At 28.8% G+C, this 15,275-nt stretch overlaps 5 protein-coding genes across 7 annotated transcripts; 2 read left to right on the top strand and 3 right to left on the bottom strand.

Moving 5' to 3' along the window:
* Nucleotides 1-1,043: 1,043 nt before the first annotated feature.
* On the bottom strand, nucleotides 1,044-1,946 carry LOC113797350 (uncharacterized). The gene has a single exon (XM_027347707.2). The coding sequence runs from the start codon at nucleotides 1,656-1,658 to the stop codon at nucleotides 1,047-1,049; it is 612 nt and encodes a 203-aa protein (XP_027203508.2). The 5' UTR covers nucleotides 1,659-1,946; the 3' UTR covers nucleotides 1,044-1,046.
* Nucleotides 1,947-3,277: 1,331 nt separating this feature from the next.
* LOC113797406 (uncharacterized) lies at nucleotides 3,278-8,165 on the top strand. Of its 3 annotated transcripts, XM_075824867.1 has the most exons (7): nucleotides 3,278-3,417; nucleotides 4,045-4,163; nucleotides 4,307-4,930; nucleotides 5,035-5,544; nucleotides 5,601-5,870; nucleotides 5,952-6,901; nucleotides 6,965-8,165. In XM_075824867.1, exons 2-7 carry the CDS (start codon nucleotides 4,119-4,121, stop codon nucleotides 7,173-7,175), a joined length of 2,610 nt encoding a protein of 869 aa, XP_075680982.1. In that variant the 5' UTR covers nucleotides 3,278-3,417; nucleotides 4,045-4,118; the 3' UTR covers nucleotides 7,176-8,165. The 3 variants fall into 3 exon arrangements, with proteins under 3 accessions (XP_075680982.1, XP_075680980.1, XP_075680981.1); XM_075824865.1 differs by lacking the exon at nucleotides 3,278-3,417 and having other exon boundaries at nucleotides 3,568-4,163; XM_075824866.1 differs by lacking the exon at nucleotides 3,278-3,417 and having other exon boundaries at nucleotides 3,570-4,163; nucleotides 5,035-5,481.
* A 748-nt stretch (nucleotides 8,166-8,913) lies between these two features.
* LOC113797401 (protein ABHD1-like) lies at nucleotides 8,914-11,090 on the bottom strand. Its single transcript, XM_027347767.2, is given in 5 exon segments — nucleotides 8,914-9,430; nucleotides 9,433-9,522; nucleotides 9,583-10,338; nucleotides 10,410-10,587; nucleotides 10,649-11,090. Coding segments are annotated over 5 exon segments (1,308 nt in total). The 5' UTR covers nucleotides 10,844-11,090; the 3' UTR covers nucleotides 8,914-9,341.
* A 165-nt stretch (nucleotides 11,091-11,255) lies between these two features.
* Nucleotides 11,256-13,102, bottom strand: LOC113797338 (uncharacterized). Its single transcript, XM_075824578.1, has 2 exons — nucleotides 12,106-13,102; nucleotides 11,256-12,047 (listed from the first exon to the last, which is right to left on the bottom strand). Exons 1-2 carry the CDS (start codon nucleotides 12,917-12,919, stop codon nucleotides 11,407-11,409), a joined length of 1,455 nt encoding a protein of 484 aa, XP_075680693.1. The 5' UTR covers nucleotides 12,920-13,102; the 3' UTR covers nucleotides 11,256-11,406.
* Nucleotides 13,103-13,269: 167 nt separating this feature from the next.
* Nucleotides 13,270-14,151, top strand: LOC113797307 (STING ER exit protein). Its single transcript, XM_027347663.2, has one exon. The coding sequence runs from the start codon at nucleotides 13,384-13,386 to the stop codon at nucleotides 14,116-14,118; it is 735 nt and encodes a 244-aa protein (XP_027203464.2). The 5' UTR covers nucleotides 13,270-13,383; the 3' UTR covers nucleotides 14,119-14,151.
* Nucleotides 14,152-15,275: the final 1,124 nt, after the last annotated feature.

Below are 15,275 nucleotides of genomic sequence, written 5' to 3'. Positions count from 1 at the left end.
TTATTGATTCTATAAGATCATTTTTATTGCAATTGTTTCCACTTAACACAAAAAATGATGGGCATATTGTATTGAATTTTTTAAAAATTGATCTTTCATCGAAATCAATCGAATAATAGGATTAACAATTTTAAAATGAATTTTTTTTTGAAGTCAAAAAACTTTATAAAATGAATCAACAAATCTGTATCATCATTTGACCATAAAATGAAATCCAATAGTAATTGTGTTAAGGATCACAATATTGAATATTGCGCGATTGTCATTCTTTCAATAAATGATCTTTAACATATTGCCAACGAACATCAGTTGCTTTTGTTTAAATCTAGTATCAGAAATCACTTTATTCAATTTCGTTCTGGATTCATATCATCTAAACAATTTTTCTTAACTCCATGGAATCCAATTATAATCATTACTTGAATAAATAAAGGAATAAATGCAAAAATAAGCATAAACAAGCAAAAGAATGAATGAAACTATTATCATCCAAAAGAAATCAATTTCTAAACATTCAATTGATTTGATTCGAATGAATGAATTTAGCGATATTAAATCAAATTAGCGTTTTATTTTCTAGCCGGTTATCCAATGATTGTGAGACATAAATTGTGTATACAAGATTCATGTGTTTAATACGACATTTATATACATTGACATAATTGATGTAAATAAGAATTGGTGTTTGTGATTGGATAAAATGATTAAAATATAATAAAACCACAAATCGAATACAAATTGAAAGTGTTTTTTTTTTGTTTCCAAAAACATGAGTATCAATCAAATTACATTTACAAAATTGATCACATGGTCGATCATTATTATTGCAGATAAAACTGCTTGAGATTTTGCATTAGATATTACTGATAATTATGATCATTGTTTTGTAATTATTATCGTCATGTATTTAGTTTATATTAAGGCAATATGATTGAATTCTTTTTTTTGAAACAAAAGTGCCCAACACCAAAGTAAAAGAGAATATGAATAGTTAATAATTGATAAATTTAATGAGTAGTGCAAAATATTCATATTTTCGTGTCTTTTTATGCAATCATTGCGATATTAGGTCTAAAGCTATGATGTTGTGCATGTGGATTTTTCGCTGATGATACGGATGTCGATGGAGATATGGCTGCTGTTGTTGTTGATGTTTCATATGATGTATTCAATTCATTGGTTGAATCACTACTGAATGATGCCGTTTGTGGACTATAATGAGTAGGTGTTGAATGACCGTAAATTTCAGTAGCTATTGCTGTTGTATCATCAAATGTTTGTTGACGTTCATTACGATATTTTCTAGATCCATGATGTTGATGGTATTGATGAGAATTATTCGAGGATAAATTCGTTGTTGATGAGGATACACAACTTGTTTTATTATTTGTTTTTGATGTACATACAATACTGATTGTGGAGAATAAACCGATCACTAGAATCATCAAACCGACGACCATAATACCACAAGCAACAGCATCGACTGATGGTCCAAATGCTTCAGCAAAAAATGCGCATCGTATAGTGAAACCAATGATAAACCAAATAAAGCCAGCAATAGTTGTAAAAAATCCACAATAAAACATTGTCTGACGATTTTCATCGTAACGTGAACAAAAACATTCACCATCACGAAGTGATTTAAAACAAAATATCATTTTTGCTCTTATCTTAGATAAACAAATAAAAGTGAAAAATTTTAACCTAAGAAATATCGAACCGTCGTAGTCTCAGATAAAAATTGAAATGAAAATTGAATTGATGATAGATCCAAGAAAAAAGATGACTCTTCCTGTAGAATTCCAAGACTATCCGAGCATATTTTGAAAAAACACACCGCACCACTAAACTAGCACGTTAATATTAAATCAACAAAATCAATGTTTTATAACTGTGCAATTTTTTTAAAATATATAGATAGATGAGAATCATGGGTTAATAACCCAAAAATTAAAAGCTAGTCACATGTGTATGCCATAATCATAAACAACAAAATATTTATAAGACAAAAAAATTGACGCATACAAGGAAGTACAAGCATAAAAAATATGATCATATGAAATAAATGAAAAAGAAAAAGGTGTGTATGCGAAAAATTCACAATTCACATTCTGTCTATCAATATTAGGTAATATAACACACACTCACATACAAACAGAACGACAACATTTGATTATGATTATGATGATGATCACAAATAATATTATATCGATCAATATATTTCATTTCATGTTCTATTCTTTGCGCCTACTCTATACATTTTTAATAGGTCATTCCATCATGTTCTTTTCGTTCATCGACACCGAACAACACGAACGAATAATCAACCATATTTTTTCGGCAGACCAAAATTGACTGAATGATTTAATAGTTGTGCAAAGAGAACAAAAAATTAAAAAAAATGTCAATTGACGAGTTCAGTTTAATATAAAGCTGATTAAGGTTTGCGTGTTGTCTTTTTAGTGAATTTTTCTTTTTCTTCCGTTTTAATAAAGCCAAGACCCAAGAAAATAGATCATAGTCAATGATTGTGATCAACACGAGCTTGAAATTTTTTGCCATCGTTGTAGATTTTTTTTATTCTTTGAAGCTTTTATTTTTTCAAGAAAGATTCTGGATTTTATCCAATTATTGATGATTGTTGATTTATGTCATGTGTCAGGTAGACTTTATTTGTATGTGTATTCTATTGCTGTTAGATATTTGATAAACTTGATACTGTAATTTAATTAGGCTTTTTATTGCTGTTAACCAGAGATAGTCTGTGCTTATGCACATTTATGAACTGATTTACGAAATCAACTTTGGTTTACTTTTTTGAATTTTTATTCAAATATTAGAATAGATAAATAAAATTGCAATCCATGATGTTTGTCATTCGTTGTAATTTTAACATTTCCGAAAAAAAAAATCAAATAAGCGATATTTTTGCTAGATAAGGTTCGAAAAAATTCTTCATTTTGATTTCCAAATTCCGAATTTAAAGCCAGAAAATTTTCGATATTAAAAAAAGTGAGAAAAATAGTATCTGCATAATATATTCGTATACAAATAAATTCACAATCGTCCAAAAAAAAACCTAAACGAATTTCACATTAAAAATCAATATGAATTATTCACGAACTAGTGGAAGTTTTTTTTCAAAATCAATCAACGATTATTGTTATTATTTTTTGTATCCATTTTTTTGGGATTAAAAATTGCTATTTTTCTTATTTTCATTTTTCATGATAGCAAACTAATTCACACATACGACGTTTGTCAAAATCAATGAAATTCATATCGAGAGAATAATGTACCTGATAAAAGCGGTGCCTAGAGCCTAAACACATTTACTATGCGGCCACGTGCCATGCTATCACTAGAATTTTTCAAATATCAAGTTTGTTTGACACGGTCATATTGCAATTTTTGAAGGTTGATATATTCGATACATGAACTTTGTACTTTAAAACTTGTCGTTTATCCTATTTTACACACTTTGTTTTTTATGGTGAAATGAAAAAAAACAGACGTAATGATTTTAGCCATTTACAAAGAATTGAAGTGGAGATTTCTTTTTTTTTTTTTGTTTTTCAATACTCTTTGTCATTGGCTTTAGGGCAAAGATTTTATTATCCTCTTTATGACGACAAACATAGTTGATTGCAAGCGTATTGGTTTCTTGAAAAAAATATTTTAAGTTGTATGTTTGTTTTTCAGTTTAGGTGTAAAACAACAAAGTTGTACAACATTTATCATTTTATTTCGAAGCCATTTTTTTCAGAATCTTTTTGTTCATCTAACTTTTATTCATTGCATCTTTTATCATCATTAAATTTGACAACACTTTTTAGCAATAATTTCAATGTTTTGTGATAAATAACTGTGAGAGAAAAAAAATGTGGAATCGTTCAATGCCCAATTTTTCCTATTCATTACCGAATCTAGTGGATCCTTTTATTATTCAACCGAATCAGATTCAACGACAACATCATAATGATGATTTCGTTGAAAATATTAGTGACATTCATAATGATAATTATGACAAAAATATTTTGTCAGGTTATCTTCTGTATGATGATTCATTACATGAAGGCCATTTTGGCCATGTTCGTTTAGGTATACATCGATCGACCATGGTAAATGTTGTCGTCAAAATAATTGACAAAAATCGATTCAAGGTATGTGTTTTTTTCTGGTTGTTGCTTTACGAATGATGTTCATACCAAAGCAATCAATAATAAATTACAAAACGGAACAGAATTATTGCATTACGAACAAAGAGCATTAATTTTTGTTTTTTACTTTTTGCTCACCTTTAAAGAATGAATTCGATTATAGAATGATATGTGCCGAAATAGATACGTTAAAAAATCTGCATAATCATCATCATCGAAACATTGCCAGACTTTTACAATTTGATGAAATTGGTAAAAATTTATTTATTGTACAAGAATATTGTTCACGTGGTGATCTAAATAGTTATATGAAAAAATTTTCATGTGAAAATGAAATCAACCATCATAAGAAACTATTGCCAATTGATGAAGTGATACGAATATTCATTGATCTTGTCGAATGTTTAACATTTGTTCAGGAAAATTGTGGACTTTATCATGGAGCAATCAAACCAGCCAATATATTATTTGATCATAACAATCAGATCAAATTGATCGGTTTCTGTCCAATTTATCTATTTGGTCATAAAGATAGACGAAAATCTGAGAATTTAGTCAAAATTCAATACTCAGAATACGATGAATTCCAGCCACCCGAATGTTGGTCGTCATCATCATCATCATCAACAGACAACAAGCGCTATCGTATTTATATGCCAACTTTTGATGTTTGGAGTTGTGGAATTTTACTTTATGAAATGTTAACAAATTCAAAACCATTTACGGCCAATATGTTTGAGAAAAATTCAACAATTTTGAAACAAATCAAGGTAATTTGTTTTGGAAAAATTCTTATTGGATAGAGAATTTTTGTACATTCATACTTTTTTGTTTTATTTATATTTTTTGTATGCCTTTTAATATGCACAAACAGTCTGGTATTTTTCAAAATCGAAAACAGTTAACATTATTGTACGGTGAAAATGGCGTGCTTGATCTCATTGGACAAATGCTAGAAATTAATCCAATGAAGCGTATCCGAATGAAACAGATTTTGCAACATTCATGGATAAAATATGGCTGGTCTCATAGCATCGATATAAATAGCTATGACAAAAGTGATTCAAACCTAATGACTTTACCCGAAACGATGACGGCTACGATTTATTCTAAAAATCAAATGGAGACAGAAAAGTTTCGTCCATATTATCATGAAATTACCAATGAAAAACTGGACAATGATATATTAGTTGAATGTTTACGATTACATGGTAATGAAGTGAATGATGTACTTGAATTACGTTCAAATATTCTGTACAAACATTGTTATCATACTGCAACTTATTGGTTAATCCAACAGAATATTGACTATTACAATAAGGTATTGTATACCCTAGTGACCGACCTAGTTATTCTATTTTTATTTATTTTGTCGATTCTCACTGTCCGTATATTTTAACTGTTATTTGCAATTTTTTTAATATTGTATTCAATATATAGCAATGTAAATTAATGATGGCATACAACAACAACGACAGAGATCGAATAAAAAGCAAAAATATAGTTACTTGCAACAATAAAAACATTGTTCATCGAACTGAATTCTTTGAAAATGAAATAAAAAGTGATCAGAATTGTGATGATAATTTAAAATACATTTGGAACGGTGAAAAAGAGTTTGGACTTTTCGACACATTGATAACCACTAATGATTTTGATGATGATGATGATGATGATGACAATGAATTACTTGATTCTGGCATTCAAAAGGTTTGAATTATATAAGCAAAAGAACGACGATATTAAATTTTTTTTATTGTTGCTATTTTTCTAAACAAAATTAAATTTTAGGATTTTATGAATGAAAATATTTTTCAAAAATCGAAAATAAGACATGATTCTGCAAACTTTTCAACTGGTCTATATCACCATGAATCAAATAATTTCAAGCAATCAAACTCAATAATGAAATATGGAGAAAATTGTCATCTTGATGTTGATGATGTTGACAATTATTTTGTATGGAAGTCGAAACGTAATGGGAAATGTTTTCAAGAAAATGTTGTTTATCATGAAGATGATGATAAAATAACATCTACAACAACAACATCAACAACAAACGATAGTAATGATGATTGCTGTTTATTAAATGAAGAATTCCAAAACTATTCTAACGAATCCAAATTGATAGCGAATAATGAAAATGTTAATGATGAAAAAAAGAAGAAAAGTTCGACCCGGAAACTAATATTCAGTGAATTGACAAAAAAGTTCACGTCAAATATTTCACGCATTAATTCATTGCTGAATTTTCCTAGCCACAGCCATCATCGTTCAAATCCAAAAGGATCGTTGAGTTGTACGAATTCTCCATGCAAAACATCAATGAACCGGCAACAGCAACGAAGCTATGATGATCAAATCAATATTTATGACCTCGCTGATAACGGAGGTCAACATTGTCCAAATTCATTTTGTACTGATCATTTTCGAAGCGGAAATGATTTGGTAAAGATGAATGAGCATCATCGAAACAAGAAATCTAGTCTTTCAATAAGCAATTTTTGGCAAAAACATTCTGTAAACCAAAGAATTTATGATAAACCGATAGTAAACATCTGTAATTCTGGAAATAATTCATCTTTGAATTCATGTTCGTCGTCATCATCAACATCGACCTCATATGAAAAACATACAAGTTCATCGACATTAATCATTACCAGTTATGATTGTTATGATGATTGTATTCAAGCGGCCATCCATATCCTGAAAAAGAAGGGGATAAATTTTAAAAAACAAACGTACGCTTTTTATATGAATTTTTTTATGCAATTTTATTGAAATTTTTTTCCCGTTAAAAATAGAACCATGAGAAATGGCACCCGACAGCTTCGTTGTTGTATATCAACATCAAATAAGGTTATACTTGTATTTCGAATGGATTTTTTTCAAACCGATCCACGAATGTTTATATTGATACGAATGAAAAAAATACGTGGTCAGATGAATGATTTTCAAATCATATGTAATAATTTGACAAAATATTTTCAAACCGAATCTATGGCAAACGAATGATTCATGTATTACAGTTGAAAATAAAATAAAAATTTCAATCTAAAACCATTATAGAATTTTAGTATTGAATCAAATGAAAAATAAATAGAATATTCCATTATGATCCATTGAATATTATATCGACAAATAACCATATCATCATCATCATCATCATCATCAACGACAACAACAAAATCAGGGAAACAAACTTTTTTTTCAATTGATGATCTATGATTCTACATTTTACCGAAGTGAATGAGTGAGTGAGAGAGAGAAAAAAAGAATTCAAAACAGCATGAATGATAAACATTTGTTGTTCATCATTTTCAGTATTATTTTGAATCAATAACGACAACAACAACAACAAAAATTTCTCCATTTACTATATGTAGATATATTTTCTTTCATAGCCTTGACAGACGGATGTGTTTGTATGCGATACAATTGATTGAGATTCATGTGTTGAATTTATTTTTTTTCAATTTATTTTTCATTTTTTCTGCTGATTCGCTCGATTCTATTTTTTTTCCTTGCTGTATCTAAATAGAGACTGCTTTTCAAAGAAAATAAAAAGCAAAAAAGAAAAAATCTAAACCCTAAAAGTTTTATTGTTAACGTTTTTTTTGGTGAATGAAAAAAAGACACAAATTCTCGATTCATTACATTTACGATTTATCTCGATTTGTGTGAATTCTAAGAAATACGGAAAAAGGAAAACCTCTGTACAAAAAAAAACAAAACAAACAAACAAACACGAAAAGACAATTTCTTCAGAACAATAATGGCTTTGACGACAATTGCTAAATGTATTGTGGACATTGAATCAAAATGATAGAAAACAAAAAATAAAAGACATCTAAACGAGCTAACAATTAGCAACTTTTTTCGGCTAACTGACTGGCGATTCAAAATTCTATTATTTTACTTTTTTTTCAAAAATGAAATTGTACATTTACATTCAAAGAAAAATTCCAAGAAAATCATAGTAATTAAAACCAAATTTTATTTAAATACAGTCAGTATTTCAATGTTTTTAAAAATTATTTGTCCAAAGCTTTGTTTTTCAGCTAAAAGTTTCAATTAATTTTAATGTATAGTTTCCACAAATAGAAGGAAACAGATAATCATCATTTAAAAAAAATTACAACAATATCCGAATGTAATTTTTGTTCGTTTCATTATCGTTCGATACAGGAAAATTATCTTTATTAGTATGACCCTTTATTTGTTCGGTGTTATCATAAAGGTATCGTGTCAAACTAAATAAAAAGCTTTTTGATCTGACATCGACTTCAAAGAATTCGACTTTTTTCATATTCAATCTAAATAATTAGAAAGTCAGTTAATTTCCATTTTCTCTTAATGTTGATTTGATTAACACTAAGAGTTTCTATCCTGTTCTTTGTAATTAATCTATTCATTTAGTTGTTGATTCTTGAATTTTTTTTCTATTTTCTTAATGCATTCATTGTTTGCATTAACATCATTTATCTAAACAAACTTGAATATATTCATCACAATAGTGAAAAAAATGGCATTAAGGTCAGTCCAGATGCAATTCATGACAAACCAGAGCATTTCTTGCATCATTTATTTTTTCCTTTACTAGCATTCACGTAACAAAAATTTATAAATAATACATTTTTTCATTTTCACTAATTCTGGTTTGATTGTCCAAACAATGAAGAATAAATTTTCTATTAGAAAAATTGCTAAAAACTTCAAGCAATAAGAAAAAAATGATCGATAATAATGATGATTAAAAATTTCCAATTTTTTTTATTTCTTAGTAATCAATAATATAAAAAATCAACATTTCAATCATCTAAATTCATTCCCTCATTGGTCAATGAAAAATTGTTGATGATGCGTTGTAATCGAGTTATGAGGCCATTCCCATGATGATATTATTCTCAAACTTTGTTATGAAATATTTAAAAACATCGGTCTGATTTTTGGCCATGAAATATTGAAAATTGTTTGATTACAAGTATGACTATCAAATAATAATAATAAGTTGACAATAACAAAATTATAAAAGAAAAAACAAAAATAGAATTGCAGTTTGTTCCAAATTCAAGAATTTGTTGAGAATTTTATGACAGCCATATTTTTGTTTACAGCGATTACTGCGCCATCAATTGATCAGAAAAGTAGTTTTTTTTTCATTTTTGTTTCAAAACCTCATCAAACAATCTGATGACAATCAGATAAACGATACAATGCTTTATAATATTGTTCCATTAATCTTTCTGTATAGAATTTTGATTTAAAAAAGGAAATATTCCTTCCATGAAACCAATATGACCACCACGTGATGTAACCAACAATGCGACATGACGACTTTGTTCAACGTCCCATGGTAAGTCTAACAAAACAAAAATTATTCAAATGATGGCGATTAATCATTATTAAATTATTATCTTACTATCAGTAGGTGCGAACATATCATCGGATGCATTTATACAAAGTGTTGGTGTACGTATGCAAGACATTTTGCCTAAATGGCTACTTTCAGCATAATAATGTGAAACGCTTTCGAAATTGAATATTTTAATTGTGAATGCTTCATCGAATTCACGAACATTTTGACATTGCCGTACACGATCCAGATCGATACCGGGAACATTTTTGAATAATGCATGATTAGCATCAACAAGATTGACTAGTAATCGTGTTAGATGATGATTTAATGGATAATTGAGACTTCTTTCCATATTTTCACATCCGATCATCAGATCCCAACAAACGGATATTAGAAAAGCTGCATTGATTTGCGATTCGAATCCAGTGCTAATCAGATATCGACATAAAAGTATACCACCAAGCGATATACCTGTAGCAATCAGTTTACAATCAGGATTATGATGACGAATATGATTAATAGCTGTATGAATATCATCATCATTTGCCGCACAGTATAATCGAGGTGTCAGCAAAGGCGTATTGCCTAGTCCACGATAATTAATAACAACTGGTCGATATCCAATCTGGAATGCTATTGGTACCAATGTTTTTATATATTCTGATTGTGAACTACCTGTCAGACCAGGCATAAATAATGCAATCGGCTTAGGGTGATCACCAACTTTGCCAAACGAATATCCAGGTTGAGAACATGGTGATGAACGTTCACAATTTGGATCATACCAGTCCAACGATATTTGTCCGCCATCAGGAGTTTCTACGAAAATGAATGAAAAAGTATAAAACATTGATGATAATGCAGTAACATATATAACAAGAAAAAATTACGTAATAATTCCCGATGATAATGTAGATCGGCGCAAAAACCGCGAATATAATTGGCCAAAGCTGTTAATAAATGTGTTTCGTAACACCAAATGGTTGGCCAATATTTTTCACTAATTACCGGACAATTGGCCAATAAAAACCATCGAAATCTTCCTTCCGAAGTCACAAGTATCGGTTTCTGATTATCATGTTTAAAGTGTTAATAACAATCATGTATTAAATTAAAAAAGAATACTCACTTTAACTATATTAGCAATATAATGAAAAACATATATCATGAATAAAAGAATGGCAAAAAATGTTCGTGGAGCATTCAGATAGAAATCAATAATAAAATCCGTAACATCATTAGCCCATTGAAAGATTAATGTTATCATATCATGATAATGGCCATAGCCACCGAAAATCGGTACAATCACATTCAACATATCCATCTTGAATAAAAATTTTGCACTACTGATGACAATCCTTATGGTTCGATGACATAATTATAATTAAACGATTTCAGTTCAATGAAGAACATTGGTATCATTTTGATTTTTTTACAATTTTTTTTGTAAACAACAAATCAGACAACTCAGATAAATTAAGATATACTCTACAACATAAGCAACAACCGAATGCATGGATTGGTTTAGGCTCGACATTGGACTCCATATGCCGATCGTAGCTAAATATATATAAACCACATTCGCTATACGATCAACAATAAGTATATCAATGCGCGTGACAATCAATATTGGTATTCGAGCAAATCGTCTTTGTATATAATTTTTGTAACATCAATGGCAATACAATCAATGAGATTTTGCAAATTGAAACAAAATTTTTTATATCAATGTCATTTTTAATGAAGGGTTGCTATTGAACAATTGATAAGAAATCTTAATTAGCATCAATAGGCTTAAAAATCATGATTGACATTTTCTATAGAGAATACAAAATATCAAAATGGAAAATTAAACTAGGATACAGGATACATCATTTTTTCAAATTATTAATTTGGTTTGTTTCGTTGATGATACCAGACCAGAAATTTTTCCCAGTAATACCGGAAACGAAAAATTACACGCGATATAGCACCATAAAATTGTATGAGTGATAATCCTAGCCAAATGTGAGCATGTCCGCCTAAATAACCAATGAATTCAAATAAACTCATTTGACGTTCATGTTTGACAGTCTGAACCATTTCACGATTAGCTTTGACAAAAATCTTGGTCACAACTTCATCATTTAAATTAAAATCATCATCTACAATTGTCGATATATCCATTGTAGTCGTATAAAGTGATTCGCGACAATTTCTTTTACAAATTTTTCGGCATTTACGTCTTGCTAATATGAAACGATAATAATCAAGATAGCTTCTATGTGGACAAAACTTTACTTTGTTATCGCTTTCTTGATTGCCATTTGTTGATGAATGATGTTTTCTTTGTTGAACATAATCATCATCTTTCGATAATTTTTTATCATCATAATTGCTGTCATCGGTAATTTTTTCTTGGTTAGATTCGATTTGACGTAGTAAACTTTTTGTTATAAGACTATAATAGTTTAGACATTGATTTGGTTGTAAGGATAATGTTTCTTTCAACACGCACCGATTGATGCACTCACTTTGTGATCTTGGAACTAGAGACAGAAAAGAGAAATTCATCTTTTCTTTAGAGAAAGAATGTAATGAAATTACCTTTTTTTGATTCATATTGATGACAATTTGTACGATATGGTGATGGCATCAATTCGGTGATTAATCTTTTGAACTGTATGGAATAAATCATACCAGGATCGATTCGAAAAAAATCAGTTTCCAACAATGATGGCAATGTATAAGGTGAATGAATTCCTGCAATAATATCCGTATCAAGTAATTCTTGTGTATTCATTGCGAATAAATTCATACGAATCACAACTTGAACATGGGATATTTTTTGATTATCAATTATATTACGAATTTCTCGTAATGGTGATGATGATTTTGATGCGACCAAATCATAATCATCAGTGTCATTATCAACATTTACATAATCGGATAAATAGGAGAAATATGTGAAACATTTTCGTCCTTGTTGTATGCTTTCCATTACGAAATTCGGTAGACCGGAAATATTGATCGCCTGTTCTTGAGGATTATTTTTATTATCTAAAACATAGTAACATTCGGGTATCAATTTGGATGCATCATAAGTGAAATGATCAAATACTTCAATCACCGAATAATTTTTTAATAACGTATATTCCTGATGATATATTTGATCATATAAATTATCATTATCAATAAATGATTTTTGTAAACAACAACCACAAATTGTAATGGCTGGAAATGTAATGTTGATGGGTCTATTATATTCGATTCTAACGTTTGTTTCATAATGTAAAAATTCTGCACATAAGAGACATAGATGTAAGACAAAATATCTTGCACATACAAAATAGATAAAAATTTTTGGAAGAATTTTTATTGAAAAATGAACAATTTTTTCTTTTTTTATTATCATGATCATTATTATAATTGAATCGACAAAAATAAATCCTAAATCAAAATGCAAAACAAATTGCAAAAAGAATAATTGATTCTTGATATATTAATGTTTGTATGACTAATGTATGACTAAATCAAATAACCCATTGCCATGGATTTTGTTTGTTTGTTTTACTAATTGCAATTCATGAATAAAGATTTTTTGATTTTAAAAAATGCTGTTGACATGCAATTATCATCAAATGATGTACAAATCATTCAAGAGATGGCGTTAATGAACACGAATGATATCGTTTTGCTCGACATTTTTTTGTTGTCATTTATGTTTATGAAAACACATTGTTTTGGCTAAGGGTCTATATTGACATGACTATGCCATAATGTTTGTTATTGTCATGAAGCTGTCAAGAATATTTTGTTTAGTTGTGTTGAAATTGATTTTCTAATTTTAAAAAAGTAATATGAGTTTGTTGACAAGCGAATAAAATGCCGAAAGTTGTTTCTCGAAGTATTCTTTGTACAGATACACAGAATCATCAACATGAAACCAATAACTATGATACAAATCTACTTGTATATGATTGTGTATGTGGCCAGATGTGTTTAATCATCAATCAGCCATTAGAAACGTTACCATTAAGAAAATTTGATGAAAGCCGTATACTTGATCAACAAAAAGAGTTTATTTATAAATTTTATGCACTTGATGCTACCGATGAAGATTTGATACAAATTTCTCATGAAAATCAATTCGAACGTAGATTTCTTCGTCGATGTCCTCGATGTCGTCTACCCGTTGGTTATCAACAAGAAATTTCTCAACAGCAATCACAACAGTCAACCAAAATGATTGTATTCCTTATACGTGGTTCACTATTGGTACGATCTAGAGTATCGGGTACATCAAATCATTATCAAAATCATCGTAAATCAACGAATGAACAAAATAAGATATTCATAACAAAAAAAGAAATGGGTAAATTCAGTTCAGTTACGGTATCTACTGTAGATGAAGAAGAAGAAGAGATAGAAGCACGTGAAGTAGCCGATTCTTATGCAGAAAATGCACGAATAATTGAACGACAATTGGAACGAAAACGAATGCTAAATAAAACAAATACGGATGCATCAACAACAATTTCACCCGAAAATGATAGTGAAATTTCACAGGTCGAAATGAAAAAACCTAAAGGAACATTAATTGATAAAAAAATTTTATAAATTTTAAGGAAATAAATTTTTTTTCTTTCAAAATATTGCCATCCTAATTATAATAAAAGCAACCAATCCAATCAGAATCGATGTCGCAAACAACTTTAATGTCGTTGTCGTTTCATTGTCAATTTGATTTTGCTCATTATTAGGTCGTTCATTTTCATTCAAATTTTGCTCTATATTCTTATGATCTTCATCCTCTTGAAAATTTTCTTTATTGTCGACATTCGGATTAGTGATACCACTCTGAACCGTTATTGTGGATTCTGATGTTGGTGATGGTGGTTTTTTAGATTCAAGATTAGTATTTTCATTAACAGGTACATTCTCTTCAATTTTATTTTCAACTTTTGATTCAAATGATTTTGAATCAATTAAACTTTGTATTTGAATTTTATCTATACTCTCAAATTTTGATGATTGTTTACGTCTTTTAAAAATGGCTAAATTTTTAAACGGTGATGAATCAGTAGGACTTAGATCATCTGGTTGGTTACTTTTTTTACTTTGTTTAACCAAAAATTTTGTTGCATAATTTTGATTAGCACTATTGTTTTCTGGCAGCTTTTGTCGTTTCACCATGACCAATGATGTTTTTTGTTTGTCCAACATCGGTTGCATTGTTTTTTTGGTTTTAATTTTGTATTTAATCAAAACTTTTGATGACATTTCGTCTAAATTTGAATTTGTTTTACCAATATCTTCCTTATTACCACTGTTCATTTTGTCAAATATTTTTCGTCAAAAAATAAACAAAATAAAATCCTTTGCATAGAATTATTTTAATGTTTTACGTAGTATTTATAATTTGACGGCTTAATTTGTTGTGACCGCTGCTTTATTGTTATTAGTAGCAAAAATAATCCGATTCATTTTTTTCGAAAAGAATTAAATCAAATGAAATTTCATTCTATTATTTATTTTACAATAGAATTAAATGGAATTTGTCATATGTAAAGATTTGGAAAATAATTTATTAATAATTATATCAATATTTTTTGCAATTAATTTATTTGAAAAGAACTAAACAAAACAAAACAAAAAAAGTGCATAGAGAAATTAAATTTGCAGAATCTTTGCATTATAATTGTTGAATATAAAATGATAAAGATAACAATGCACTATAAATTAAACGGCCAATTATATAAATCAAACCGATTTTT

Source organism: Dermatophagoides pteronyssinus, unplaced genomic scaffold (assembly GCF_027571235.1).
Source record: "Dermatophagoides pteronyssinus isolate colony J.1.1.1.1 unplaced genomic scaffold, Derpt_VIB-CSIC_2022.12 sq0002, whole genome shotgun sequence".
Lineage (NCBI taxonomy): Eukaryota > Metazoa > Arthropoda > Arachnida > Sarcoptiformes > Pyroglyphidae > Dermatophagoides > Dermatophagoides pteronyssinus.
This window is presented reverse-complemented; position numbering and strand designations above follow the sequence as displayed.

Coding starts and splice junctions, on each gene's coding strand:
- LOC113797406 (XM_075824865.1), top strand. CDS start 3,882: ATGTGGAATCGTTCAATGCCCAATTTTTCCTATTCATTACCGAATCTA. Junction 4,931..5,034: donor CAATTTTGAAACAAATCAAG/GTAATTTGTTTT, acceptor ATGCACAAACAG/TCTGGTATTTTTCAAAATCG. Junction 6,902..6,964: donor ATAAATTTTAAAAAACAAAC/GTACGCTTTTTA, acceptor CGTTAAAAATAG/AACCATGAGAAATGGCACCC.
- LOC113797350 (XM_027347707.2), bottom strand. CDS start 1,658: ATGATATTTTGTTTTAAATCACTTCGTGATGGTGAATGTTTTTGTTCA.
- LOC113797307 (XM_027347663.2), top strand. CDS start 13,384: ATGCCGAAAGTTGTTTCTCGAAGTATTCTTTGTACAGATACACAGAAT.
- LOC113797338 (XM_075824578.1), bottom strand. CDS start 12,919: ATGATCATGATAATAAAAAAAGAAAAAATTGTTCATTTTTCAATAAAA. Junction 12,048..12,105: donor TCAATATGAATCAAAAAAAG/GTAATTTCATTA, acceptor TTCTGTCTCTAG/TTCCAAGATCACAAAGTGAG.